General features: G+C 42.5%; 1 protein-coding gene across 1 annotated transcript in view; it reads left to right on the top strand.

Annotated features, from left to right (window-relative positions):
- Window positions 1-15,299, top strand: part of LOC126090553 (glycine receptor subunit alpha-4-like) — a 71,852-nt gene that overhangs the window by 39,931 nt on the left and 16,622 nt on the right. The window contains exon 7 of the mRNA XM_049906998.1: window positions 6,993-7,176. Within this exon, the coding sequence (XP_049762955.1) occupies window positions 6,993-7,176 (184 nt within the window). The remainder of the gene's footprint in view (window positions 1-6,992; window positions 7,177-15,299) is intronic.

Raw genomic sequence — 15,299 nt, 5'->3', positions numbered from 1 at the left:
TTCACGTTAAAAACATATCAATTATCCTGGTCTAGTAACCACTCTTAAAAAAATGATCAACTTGTTGCAATACATAAAATCAACGCTCCCCTAGCAGACTAAATTAAATACGCTAAGATTCCGCTACACACATCACGGCACTACACATTGCCCGTAATTAGACATCTCACATAGAAGTGCGTTTGACATATAGCCTAATCACTTACTATAACTACCAGCAAAATGTCTCCTTAACACTCCCATGAAAAACCTCTTGCATGAATGCAATATTTTCATCAATTTAAATCTCTACGTTCCTAAACGTATTCAAACATCTCCGTGCCCATAACATATACTCACACATGTTCAGGAAGAGAGTGTAAGTTAAACTATTCACAAAAAGTAAGTAATCTGCGGTAGAGGGACTACAGTTGCTGAAAATAAGTGCCCAGACAGTCTGCAATTACAAACTCGTCAAGCTCGCGAAAATTTTTCATTTGATGTATGAGGATACTTTGTTTTGAAGTTCTGACTTCATTTTGTAGAATGTTTTTTTTTTTCGTATGACATGACGTGAGCATGAACATATTTGTGCATGCAAGATGGAGTCCATAACAATGAAAGATACGAGACTAGAGAGGCACCATGTTGCTGGCACTTACCTGCAGGTGTAATCAGCCGGGCAGTGGTGACAGTTTGTCAGTATCTTCGAACAGCTGTTTACTGTAAACAAGACAGTGTCGAATCAACCCAGGTAGAACAATACTCTGTGTAATATATTATCAGTTTTTATGTTTACATATGTGAATCACTGCAGCAACAACGTTACTTTAAAGCGTAGACGAATATGGAACATCGTTATTACTCGGGTTTACTACAACAGCAGTTACGTAGTAAAATGACAGATGTACACTTGTATACTTGCACAAAGGACGTTGGTATAAATTTTCGAGTATAGGACTACAGACTTGAAAATTACCATCAGTCGATATCAGCTAATCATGGTATAAATGAGAGTGATTGTGCAACAGCTAGGGTGGTAAATGCAATTGTCTTTCAATAAATGTGTGACTGTGGCACTTAGGACGAAAAATATGTACATTGAACTCTTTACAAATACGTATGTGTAGGCTTTTGTGGCCAGAGTCAGTTACTGTGGAAGTTTTCTGGCTATGGTACCCGTATCATATCATAAAATAGTATTACTGGTCAAACTAACATATCGGCCATGGTTACAGTTACAGTAGGCCCCGAAAAAGGCAAATGTGGCGGCCACCTTGGAAGAGGTCACATTCTTCCGATGACTGAAGAGGCACAGCGCTGTTACTCCTGATGCTATAGTGTGAGGAGCCATCGTGTATGACATCAGTCTACTGCTGGTACTGATTGCGGGAACTGTCATGGCACAAGTGCACGTCATTGGCATCCTGCATCCCCATGTGTTACATCTCCTGTAACATATCGTGGCATCATTTTTAAACAGAAAGATGCCCGTCCGCAACTGGCACTTGATTCTATGAACTGCCAGTGATATGTCGACGTACTCCCATTGCCAGCAAGAGCCCCCGATTTGCCATTTATAGAACAGGTTTGGGACCAACTCGGATTTCAACTCTGTCTCAGTGCCACTGTCCAAGATGTCGGGTGCCAACTAGGACAGTTATTGTCAGGCAGTGTATTAGCAGTGATCACATTACCGAATACTGTAATACTACTAATTAGAACTGCTATCAACCAGTCACGAAACACACCTGTGCTTGATCTTACTATTTGTACAAAATATTATATTCTTCTGTCGTATTCTATCTAATAGAGTGAATTTCATTATTTGTTTCCTGTGGCTCTAAATGGCATTCCTTCCTTGCCTGACTGTCATATCTCTGCAGGCCCCCAGAGTAGCACCAAGGTTTTGTCGTTTCCCCACCTTGACGATAATGTGAATGTCGATATAGCAACCCTCTTTCATTCCACTAGTAGACGTCTTCCCAGACATAACTAGCAGATATGTCAGCCCAACGAATCATCCTTTACTGAATTCCAACACGTGCCACTGTTCACCCATCACTCTCCAACGGAGCCTCTCGGCATCCCAGTGCTATTGGGATACAGTGTTACATGATGATTCGTAGCCGCCATTAGTAACTCGTCCTAAAACTTCTTTCGATATCTTGAAATTTTTGCAAAGTACAGAATCTTTCAAAAATAATTACCTTATTTCAAAAATTTATAAATTTTGATGGACACTTACTTCATAATAGTGACATGTTAAAAATGCCACCACACCCTAAAGATCTTTTATTTTCTTTGATATTTGCAGAATGCATAGTAAGTAAATTATTTTTAACAGGAAGATCTATTTTAACCATTGCTAACGTAATTTTTTTTACCTTTACTGATTTCGTCCGATTTTCGTAGCCCATAATTACGTCTTGGCCGATGGTGGTGTCGGAAAATGCTACGAGACCACATTTCCGTGATATCCCTAACACAGGACTGTGGTTTTTGCTAAGGTTTTGTAAATTTCGCAAGGGCTGAATTCGTCTTGTACTTACAGTAAGATTTTTTTAATCGGTAAAAATTTCATTCGTCTTGTTATCCGGTCTTTGAGATCATTTACGCCACGAGCGACAGGTGAGAGAAGACTTTTTTTTCCATATCCCCACAGTAAAAAGTTGTAAGAGGTCATGTCTGGAGATCTTGAATACCAGAAATGTAGATAAGTGCATCTAACCCTATGCTCCCAATCCAGCGCTGAGGTACTGTACCACTGAGAAACTGTTGTAGGCTGTTGTGCCGTATGCTGGAGATCCGTTCTCATGGAATATGATATCGTTATTTACTCTTATGGTGTGGAAAAATCTACATTTACAGCATTTCAAGACGGCTAATCCTAGTCACTGTGTTATCCTCAAAAGAACTGAGCCACACTCCTTTTCATAAGACAAAAACGAATTCACTTTAGCCAATTCACTTTCACACTCATCGATTTATTGAGAATTCTCGAGTCCCCATCTGTGCATGCTATGACGGTTAAGTTTAATCTTAAGATGAAAATTATTTTCATCATTGAAATGTGTCATCATAGAAATGTCTCGTCTTCCAGTCCTGTAACAGAGCATTGCTGATTTCAAGACTTTTCTTTTATCACCAACAAGAAGAGCTTACACTAATTGTGGTCAGTATGGTTTGTAGATCAAATATCGCCATAACACTCGCCAGATAGTCGTATGGGGAACGAAGTTCTCTGCTTGTGTGCCGAGAAGGCTTTCGCAGGTTCGACTTAATAGCTTCCCAAACCTCTTAATTCTTTCATCAAAATTTGGAGGTCCATCTGGTCTTTTGTCTTTGCATACACATCCTTTCACTTCAGACCGGCGATACTAACGACGAGTGCTTTTCTCCACAGGCGAAATAATTTCAAAGCGCTGACGAAAACCACGCTGACCGCAATCACTGTCCCACATTTGTTTAACTGAAGCACGTTGCACGGATGCCATCATCCCTCAGACTGAGATTATCAACACATCGATGAAAATGTAAAGTGTTACAGCACTAAGTACCAGTCCGACATTTCTCCTACTTCAAGGAGATGTTGATCACATAATGGGTATTACATGATTAAATTCTATTCCATTCGGAAACGATGTCGTTCATTAACATTTGTATGAGACGTGACCCCCAAAGGCACGAATACAGTGTTCTGTTGGCTGTGGCATGAGAGAAAACAGTCCGCGAATGTCATCTTGAGAAATTTCTTGCCATGCCTGAATCACATGGCAACGTTGATTATGGAGATTGCTAGGTTTCCGCATTCCAGATATACTCTATAAGTAACAAGTCATGAGACTGGGCAGGACAAACAAGAATACAAACAATGCTCAAGGCGGTTTTAGTGTGAACTGTAACGTATATTCTTGCGTTATCCTGCTGGAATATGTCATTTGGTACACTTGTTATAAAGGTCATGACAAGAGGGGACTTACTGTGATATTTCGGTCCTCTACGGATACATTAGCGTCAATCTGACCGTCACAAACAGAAGGTGGATGTACACCTTGTAAGTCTCTGTTGCGTTTGGTATGATGTTACAGTTAAACGACGAGTGAAGCTCGAGATCTCAACTCAGTTTCTAGAAATCTATTCCAGACGGTTCGTACTGACACACAGCAGACTGTTTTCGGAGTTTAACTGTTGTCATCTTTCTACTCTGCAGACCCAATCGAACAATCCTACGATCTTCTTGCAAGGTAGTTCTTCCAGAAATATTCGTGTCTTTTTATCTTCCCAAACTCTTATCCAGAGCCCACCTCGTCACCACTCGTTTTACAGACAATGCCCTACAGCTACCTATACTTGCGATCTGTTGGTGCGATGCTAACGCGACTCTCCTGGCAATGATTCGACCTTTCTCAAGTCCGAAAGATGGCGATAAGCGGTGGATACACTTCGTTTGGTGATACTGTGTTGCGAACTATAGTTACAAAAATCCAGTAACGTTAGTCGCATCCAACAGCTATTATATACTCACACCGTTTTTCTTTTGATACAGATGTCTTTTTTCTGTACTGAAAGTATATAAGGTCGAAATTTTGTGGCGTACTGAGATACCACGCAAGAAGAGGTTGCGACTGTTGATATCAGAAGTACAGTGGACGTCTATCAGCAGCAGGAGCATCACTGCGAGCAAAGCAATCACGCTGCCTGCGAGAATATGAAGGGCTTATTTCAATAGTGGTACAAGCTCATTACCTCCACTTTTCTGCCTATAATGCTTCTACAATTAATGATCCAAACAAACAGAACGAAAGGTTCATCTCTAGCAAGAAGCCATATGCTTGGATATTTCTGGTACTTCAACTGCAGATTTTTCAGCGCTCATTTAATTTTGGGACTCTGTGTCTCACAATGAACAAAAATGGACTTGTACCACGGTTGAAATAAGCCCTTCATACAGCCCCCTGGATAAACACCGAAAACAGTAAGAGAGACGCGCGCTTAAGTAATCGTGCACGAGCAGAAGTTGTTAGCTGCAAATTGTAAACGGTTCGAGACCTACTAGGGAGTTACTGCAGAACGTTCGTCTTGTCTTTAAGTCTTCAGGTCGTCGAACGAGATAGAAACAGTTATCAATGGATAGACAGTAGTTAGTCTCTAGTGGAAACAAAACTGTGAATCAAATTTTCGTGCATGGACAGAGACCGCCTACGTAGAGATTTAACTGAGTTCTTTTAGTTTGCAACTCTTCTTAGAGCTGTACATTAGGACAGAAGATTAGCTTTCTTCCAACTTTAGTGCAGAGAACATTATTTAATTAATTATCATGGAACTGTAGTCACGCAGGACATATAGGCTAGACCTGCATTCTACAATTTCTGTCAATAGCGTTACCAAAGATGCGTAATATACCTTTATTTCCTATTCTGTGTTACGTTCATTGTGTACGCTGCCCTAGAACGATGCGTCCGTCCTACTAGGCATATGTACTAGTCTTTTTTCAGCGGCAGCGATATTTTCATCAAAGTGAACTCACCCAATACCCAACAAATTTTAATCAACATTTCGCTCGGGGCCGGAAATACTGCAGTATCAGTATGGCAGCGTTCGCTCAAGGTGCTCACATTTCCATCAGTGTCAATGCGTTTACTAGCATCCAACATCTAGGCCACGTCCATTCTATCGACACACATTTATTTCCGAAATTCCCATTTTGCCTTAGTGGGAAGCGTTTTATAATCAAGTCATAAAGAAATTAAAGCAATTGTAGTGGCTCAACAACACGTAACAACACTCTATTGCAAAAAAAGCTGTTGTGAGCATTTTTCGGTTTGTTTCTGTTTTGTATCATGCGTCCACTAATAAATGTAAATTGTTCAAAAAATGAAATGGGTCTTTTTTTAGATACCCTGCATCTATTCATCATGAAATTACAATTAAACTAATACCATTAGCTGCTGACGGGCGTTGATATATATCAACGGGGACAGTTGAAAATGTGCCCCGACCGGGACTCGAACCCGGGATCTCCTGCTTACATGACAGACGCTCTATCCATCTTCTTTTTTTTTTTTTTTAATCTCATTTCGCCCGTTATAGTTCGTATCAACTGTTCGTGGCGGACGTCCCCTGACGCCCGTTGAGGTTGTTCGTTGATCCATTCACTCAGTATTTTTTATTACAGAGGGCAGCTAACCCTCTGACCGAACACGCCTAGGTACCGTGCCAGCAAATCCATCTAAGCCACCGAGGGCACAGAAAATAGCGCGACTGCAGGGATTTAACGCCGGAGTGCTCCCCGTGAGACCCACATTCTCAACTTATGGTCCACACACTACATTCGTAGTGTCCCTGCCATTATACCCATTACTCACGGTAGACAATCCACCGAGTCCCGTAAGAGTTCAGGCAAATCGTGTGCATCCACACTGAAGAAGGTCATCAACCGGTTAGCCATAACGATATGAAGATGGCATCTGTTCTTTCGGACATGTCCGAAAGAACAGATGCCATCCTCAAATATTTATTCATTAGATGCCTTAACGTTATCAAGGTCTCCCTGTGAATGACCACTTCGGTGCTAAATAAATGTCGTGTGACTAGGGCCTCCCGTCGGGCAGACCGTTCGCCGGGTGCAGGTCTTTCGATTTGACGCCACTTCGGTGGCTTACGCCTCGCTGGGGATCAAATGATGATGATTAGAACAACACAACACCCAGTTCCTGAGCGGAGAAAATCTCCGACCCAGCCGGGAATCGAACCCGGGCCCTGAGGATTGACATACTGTCGCTCTGACCACTCAGCTACCGGGGGCGGACATTTCGGTGCTATTAATCGCAGTTGCTATCAATTAGTAAACAATAATCCAGTTTGCATGTTTTGAATGTTTGTATAAAATGCCTTCCGTTAGTGATAAATAAGCCAATAACATGTTGCGACTTGGCCGTGCCGGACGCAAGCGCGAACCTCTTAGCAAGAGGGCACGTGCAGCTGGTGTGGTGTGTTGTGCTGTGTGACAGGAACAACTCGCCGCCAGCGCTGGAGCTGAAGTGCATCGAGGTGTGGCTGATATCGTGCACTCTGTTCGTCTTCTTCGCCCTCATCGAGTACTTCGTGGTGCTGTTCGGCATCCGCTACGACAAGCACTGGCGCCACAAGAAGCGAGACACCGAGCGAGCGGCGCCGCCGCCCCTCGGCACGCAGGTAGGCGAGCGCACACTGCCGCGCACGTTGCCTTTCGTGTAATGTCCATTACTTGTCTTCGGGTTCTGCTTCTGCTTGTTTGTCAATGTGAGCATACTCTATCTACCGGATGGCTGTCAAATGTGCAGTTTGGTTTTATAAATGGTTTAACAACTGAAAATGCTATATTCTCTTTTCTCTGTGAAGTTTTGGACGGATTAAATAAAAGGTTGCGAACGCTAGGTGTTTTCTTTGATTTCACGAAGGCTTTTGACAGTGTTGACCACAAAATATTTCTGCAGAAGGTGGACCATTATGGAGTATGGGGAGTAGCTTACAATTGGTTCGCCTCTTACTTTAAGAACAGAAAGCAAAAGGTAATTCTCCGCAATATTGAGAGTGGTAGTGATGTTCAGTCCCAATGGGGCACTGTTAAGTGAGGCGTTCCCCAAGGGTCGGTGCTGGGGCCACTGCTGTTTCTTATTTATGTAAATGATATGCCTTCTAGTATTACAGGTGATTCAGAAATATTTCTGTTTGCTGATGACACTAGTTTGGTAGTGAAGGATCTTGTGTGTAATATTGAAACAGTACCAAATAATGTAGTTCATGAAATAAGTTGTGGCTTGTGCAAAATAATTTGATGCTAAATCACAGTAAGACACAGTTTTTACAGTTTCTAACTCACAATTCAACAAGAACTAATATTTTGTTCAGACAGAATGGGCATATTATAAGCGAGACGGAACAGTTCAAGTTCGTAGACGTTCGGATAGATAGTAAGCTGTTGTGGAAGTCCCATGTTCAGGATCTTGTTCCGAAACTAAATGCTGCTTTATTTACCATTAGAACAGCATCTGAAATAAGTGACAGTTCAACACGAAAAGTAGTCTACTTCGCATATTTTCAAACGTTTATTTCGTATGGTATTATTTTTTGGGGTAATTCTTCTGATTCAAAAAGGGTATTTTTGGCTCAAAAACGGGCTGTTCGAGCTATATGTGGTGTAAATTCGAGAACATCTTGTCGACCCCTATTCAACAGCCTGGGAATTCTGACATTGCCCTCACAGTATATATTTTCTTTAATGTCGTTTGTTGTTGGCAATATTAGCTGATTCCCAAGAGTTAACAGCTTTCACTCAGTTAATACTAGGCAGAAATCAAATCTGCATATGGAATGCACTTCCTTGACTCTCGTTCAGAAAGGAGTGCAGTAGTCTGCTGCATTCATTTTCAATAAGCTACCACAAGAACTCAAAAATCTTAGCAGTAGCAGAAACACTTTTAAGTCTAAACTGAAGAGCTTCCTCATGGCTCACTCCTTCTATTCTGTCGAGGAGCTCCTGGAAGAGCTGAAAAAATAAGCAAATTCCAGTGTTACATTGTTGATTTTCTTTATTTAAACTTACGACTTGTCACCTGAATATGTTTCTTATATTTCATTTTATCTATTTCTACTATCGTGTTATAATTTCATGTATTGACTCGTTCCATGACCATGGAGACTTCTCCTTAATTTGGTTCCACGGAACATTAAATAAATAAATCCTTTGGGAATTTTCGTGATGACAATGTAAATTTTACGATTTGAAGGCGTGTGCGTTCCGGACATACAGTAGGAATACGCGTTGAGTGACCATTCAGGTGCTCATAATAGAATATTTTTCGCCAACATTCACTGCCTGACAAAAGAAGTGAAGCACCGAGAACGGCAAGAGGAAGTGAAACGAAACTTCACGGGTTGAGAGAATGAATGATGTTATTGTAGTAAGAACAGAAACGAGTCAAACTTGTAGCCTCCCACTGTATTTTGTTTCCGTACAGAATTTAGCCGAACTTCACCACACACTCTATAAAAGTAAAAATATTATCGAAACTATGTTCCCAAAAACTGTTATCCAACTTAAACTCATATGCTAACTTTTGACTAAACAGCATCTAATTTGAACGAACTGAACTGTAACTGATCTGATGCCACTTTGTCTTTATATTAAATGCGTAACTGAAGTACACTACTGGCCATTAAAATTGCTACATCAAGAAGAAATGCAGATGATAAACGGATATTCATTGGACAAATATATTACACTAGAACTGACATGTGATTACATTTTCACGCAATTTGGGTGCATAGATCCTGAGAAAACAGTACCCAGAACAACCACCTCTGGCCGTAATGACAGCCTTGATACGCCTGGGCACTGAGTCAAACAGACCTTGGATGGCGTGTACAGGTACAGCTCCCCATGCAGCTTCAACACGATACCACAGTTCATCAAGAGTAGTGACTGGTGTATTGTGACTAGCCAGTTGCTCGGCAGCCATTGACCAGACGTTTTCAATTGGTGAGAGATCTGGAGAATGTGCTGGCCAGGGCAGTAGTCGAACATTTTCTGTATCCAGAAAGGCCCGTACAGGACCTGCAACTTGCGGTCGTGCATTATCTTGCTGAAATGTAGGGTTTCGCAGGGATCGAATGAAGGGTAGAGCCATGGGTCGTAACACATCTGAAGTGTAACGTTCACTGTTCAAAGTGCCGTCAATGCGAGCAAGAGGTAATTGAGACGTGTAACCAATGGCACCCCATACCATCACGCCGTGTGATATGCCAGTATGGCGATGACGAATGCACGCTTCCAAAGTGCGTTCACCGCGATGTCGCCAAACGCGGATGCGACTATCATGATGCTGTAAACAGAACCTGGATTCATCCGAAAAAATGACTTTTTGCCATTCGTGCACCCAGGTTCGTAGTTGAGTACACCATCGCAGACGCTCCTGTCTGTGATGCATCGTCAAGGGTAACCGCAGACATGGTCACCGAGCTGATAGTCCATGCTGTTGCAAACGTCGTCGAACTGTTCATGCAGATGGTTGTGGTCTTGCAAACGTCCCCGTATGTTGACTCAGGGATCGAGACGTGGCTGCACGATCCGTTACAGGCTACAATCCAACCTTTATCGAAGTCGGAAACGTGATGGTACGCTTTTCTCCTCCTTACACGAGGCATCACAACAACATTTCACCAGGCAACGCCGGTCAACTGCTGTTTGTGTATGAGAAATCGGTTGGAAACTTTCCTCATGTCAGCAAGTTGTGTGAATGCTCTGAAAAGCTAATCATTTGCATATCACAGCATCTTCTTCCTAAGTTTCACGTCTGTAGCACGTCATCTTCGTGGTGTAGCAATTTTAATGGCCAGTAGTGTAAAACAATTATCCGGCCCTAATCAATATTTTCAGTTACATCGCGTCTTGACAACATTGTTGAGAATTTCTCGAAAGCACAACAGTAAAACAGGAAGCAGACAGCGGCTAAGCTAGATTTCTATTTTTAAATAAAATTTCCAGCTGTTGCACTCTACTTGTGGTAATGCGTAATGACAAACGGTGGGCTGGGGAGAGTAATTATTCCTATAAAATCATGTTCGAAGACAACGATTTTAGAATGAAGCATGTATTCAAAAATACAAAGTAAAACTTCGCGTGAACTTCAGGCATAACAATGGTCTAAGCAATACTATGTTTAACAAATGAACAATGGTTTAAAATGGACACAATGTTAACAGAGAATTACCATAAAAATCAAACAGCTCAATCAATTAATATGTTGCTGCATGACTCACGGAAGTGAGGTGGTATTTCTCTCAGCTCTGAACAAATGAATAAAGTTAACTACCTCCCAATAATCAATTTTACAAACTAGATGCTCAGTGCTGCCGTCTTACCTCAAACGTCTTCGCTTCAAAAATAATAATAGTATTCAAAATATATATTATCTTCGCTTCCTAATATATATATATATACAAACAAAGTGAAGCACCAAAGAAACTGGTATAGGCATGCGTATTCAAATACAGAGGTAAGTAAACAGGTATAATACGACGCTGCAGTAGGCAACGCCTATACAAGACAACAAGAGTCTGGCGTAGTTGTTATATCGGTTGCTGCTACTACAGTGGTAGGTTATCAAGATTTAAGTGATTTTGAACGTGGTTTTATCGTCGGCGCACGGGCGATGGAACACAGCATCTCCGGGATAGCGATGAAGTGGGGATTTTCCCGTACGACCATTTCACGAGTGTACCGTGAATTTCAGGAATCCGGTAAAACACTAAATCGCCGACATCGCTACGACCGAAAAAAGACCCTGCAAGAACAGGACCAACGACAACTAAAGAGAATCGTTCAACGTGATGGAAGTGCAACTCTTCCACAGATTGTTGCAGATTTCAATGCTGGACCATCAACAAGTGTCACGTGAGAACTATTCAACGAAACATCTTCGATATTGGCTTTTGGAGCCGAAGGCGCACCCTTGATGACTGCACGACACAAAGCTTTATGCATCGCCTGGGCTCATCAACACCGACATTGGACTGTTGATGACTGGAAACATGTTACCTGGTCGGACATGTCTCGTTTCAAATTGTATGGCGTGGATGGACGTGTACGGGTATGGAAACAACCTCATGAATCCATTGACCCTGCATGTCGGTACGGGACTGATCAAACTGGTGGAGGCTCTGTAATGGTGTGGGGCGTGTGCAGTTGGAGTGATTTGGGATCCCTGATACCTCTAGATACGACTCTGACAGGTGACACGTACATAAGCATCCTGTCTGATCACCTGCATCCATTCATGTCCATTGTGCATTCTGACAGACTTGGGCAATTCCAGCAGGACAATGCGACACCCCACACGTCCACAATTGGTACAGATTAGCTCCAAGAACACTCTTCTGAGTTTAAACACTTCCGCTGGCCAACAGACTCCCCAGACATGAACATTATTGAGCATATTTGGAATGCCTTGCATCGAGATGTTCAGAAGCGATCTCTATTCTCCCTTGTACTCTTACTGATTTATGGACAGCCCAGCAGGACTGATGGTGTCAGTTTCCTTCAGCGCTACTTCAGACATTAGTCGAGTCCATATCACGCCGTGTTGCGGCACTTCTTCGTGCTCGCTGGGGCCCTACACGATATTAGGCAGTTGTACCAGTTTCTTTGTCTCTTCAGTGTATATCTTATTTATTCTTGCCGTCCTTTACAATCAATCAATCTTCATCTAAAAGATACAATCACATGTCAACACAGCACTACAGAACACGTCTATCACATACCGCATTTCAACTAAGAATGTATCAGTCTGCGCAGAGGCAAAGACTGTGCCACGACAAGACCAAAGATTTTTTAACAGTAACGTAACTTGCCTTCTCTCGGACGTGCACATCGATAACATAAACCAAAGTGACTTGACCACCTTACAAACTCACGAAGAACTTGGCCGTATTAACCCACCTTTCAGTATGACGTTGCATCCTCTGACCTGGTTGCACTCGCAGACTCTATTAGGAAGCGTGTCCTGATGTAAGATAGCCTACAACTGCTAAATGTGCTCGTTGATATCCTGGACACTGTCACTCAGACATGGTTGACATCCGAGATCATTAGACATGTGTTCTATCGGCGATAGATTTGGGCATCTTGTTGGCCACAGGAGGTCACAGAAACACTTGACTTGTCTGGACTATCATCGTCCTACTGGAAAATGTCAACACAAGAATATCACATGATATGTAACTCATAATATCTGTGACATACCGGTGTGCTGTCTGAGATCCTTCAGTCACTACCAGCCGTGACCTGCAGTCATACCCACACCATGACGCTAGGAGTAACACCGCTGTGTCACAACAAAACACTGGAAGAGTGGGACCTCTCTCCAAGTCCCCACCATATTCGCCTAGGATGGTTATACTACGTACTGCCATACAGAACCGCGATACGTCTTGGAACACAATGCGATGTCATTCATCGGCAGTACGTACTTCTCGGTCACGGCACAACACCAAAAGTAGCTGTTTGTGTTGTTAACAGCAGCCGGTGCATGGGACGATAATTCCCCAGTCCGTCTGCTGCTGGTCTACGATCAGTGGTGCGGGATGACACAGACTGTTGCAGGAAACGCATTACAGATTCTCTGACGGCAAGCACAGATGTAGAGTGGTTATGATATACATGGTGCAAACTACGACAGTTCTCCTTTGTGGTGGTCAGACTTCGTCGACTGGAACCTTCATGATGAGTATGCTTTCCTTCATGTTCCCGTGCAATCCAACTTCGGGCCACTGTTACATCTGAATATCCCACAAATCTGGTACTGCACAATTCGACCAGCCAGCCAAACGGACCCTTTCAAAACCCGTCAGGTACTGATATTGCTGTCTCACACGAGTACGTGGCTTCTCCTCGTCCTCCACAGTGAACACTCAAAATCGCAGCCGTTCACATCTCTCAAGTACCCTACCAACCGTGGTAACAACACTAAACATGAACAGCATTAATGCGCTCTATTGGTTGTTCTACCTGTCGCAGAGAATTGCCACTCTAATCACTTACATGCCTGCAGATGGTGTGTACGCACACGAAGTTACATTGATACCTGACCCTGTTTTCTGGAAGATTCACTTTTTTTATCAGACAGTGTATGTTGGTTACAACGGTCAAGTGAGTATGCTGTGGCGGAAGGTTTGTCCGTAAGCACTCTGCAGATTTTAAATCACTAGTGCAGGCAGCTCTCATTCAGAAGTATCGTAGAAACTTCGCTACTGCAGACAGGTCACGTTAAGAAGTATAGTAGATTTTCTGTGTGTGTTTCATAGACATCTTAACCGTTTGCAATTGACATATTGAATAAATTATGCTCTCAGCTTGGTTGGATAAACGCAAAGCATTTCACTTATTTCTCATAAATTTCACAGCGCAAACATCGCTGTTTTTTTAATTGGGAAAGAAGGGGATAGTTACCACTCCTTTCTATTTTACGTGCTAGAGCTCATCGTGTTTCCATGTCTCTGTTCTAATAACTTATACTTCGGTGGTATTGCGAAATGACTTCCTAGAACGCCAAAGTGAAAGTCTCCTGAAAATAAGTTTGGAGGTAGGACAGCAAGGGCATCTGACCACCCTCTACAACTAACATTGCCAATTCCAGATAAACATTCCAACCGCGTGTAAACACGGAATAAGGCCAGGAAAAAGAAGAATTAGATTATAAGGGATGATCAAAAAGTTCCCGTCTCAGGATGTAGCTACAAAGTGTATATGCAAAGTAGCACGACTCCGATGCGGCTATATAAGCACCGACATTTAGGCAAGAGATCAGTATGGTATTCAGATATTTCCGACGTACCAAACGTGTCCATACCGGACCAAGGTGTTGTTGTTATTTTCTTAGCTCCCAAAGGGCGAACTCCGGCAAACATCTTTTGGAGATCGAAGAACGTTCAAGGGGCAGTATGCCTGTCGAAAACAACCGATTTGGACAGGTGCGCCAAGTTTCGTGCTGGTCGAGGTTCGATGCAAGCTGCTGGTCGATCTGGGAGGCCAACCTCATCCATTACGGAGATGCATTCGCCATTTATTCCTCATCTCTCTCCACGCGATTATCACGCATTCGGTCCCTTAGAAATGGTCTTGGAGGGTCAAGAATTCCTTTCGGACGAGAATGTGTACCTGGCAGTTACGGACATTTTGTCACACAGCAGGACACATTGTTTCATCAAACGGGTATCTTTAACCTGTGTGTTGGTGGGATGATTGCCTCAATGCTCACGGAGATTTTGAGCACACATCTCTCCGCAGCATTAATATCAGGTTTAGAAACCACATCCACTAGCGCCAGTAGCTTCAATTTGTTTCTCTAAAGAGATATAACCTAATTACAGCTAATGATCACACAAACTTAGACCACTAGATGCACATATTGCCATTCATGGTTGCAGCAAAGTTCAGTTTGCTTTATGAACCTAAGCTATATGCATAATTAACAAACCAGCCGTCACTTTATCCATTACAACGCCATTTATTGAGAGATTAGATTTAATTCCTTTCAGACGCTAAATCAGCTACAGCATAATATCTTGTATGGTACCTTTGAAAATGTTTTCTATATGTTGGTAAGTTCCACCAATCTAATACACTGTTCACCTATACAGAAATTTTGATAGGCTATTAACTCATATTGATGACAGCGATGTACAGTACAGTGTCTGGAGGTCAAGAAATCTAGAGCATCAGTCTTTCAAGTTCTTCAGGTCATTGTGACCACCAGTATGAGAAGCTGTCTTGCAGACCC

Source organism: Schistocerca cancellata, chromosome 1 (genome assembly GCF_023864275.1).
Source record: "Schistocerca cancellata isolate TAMUIC-IGC-003103 chromosome 1, iqSchCanc2.1, whole genome shotgun sequence".
NCBI lineage: Eukaryota > Metazoa > Arthropoda > Insecta > Orthoptera > Acrididae > Schistocerca > Schistocerca cancellata.
The sequence above is the reverse complement of the archived record's forward strand: the minus strand, read 5'-3'. Positions and strand labels throughout refer to the sequence as shown.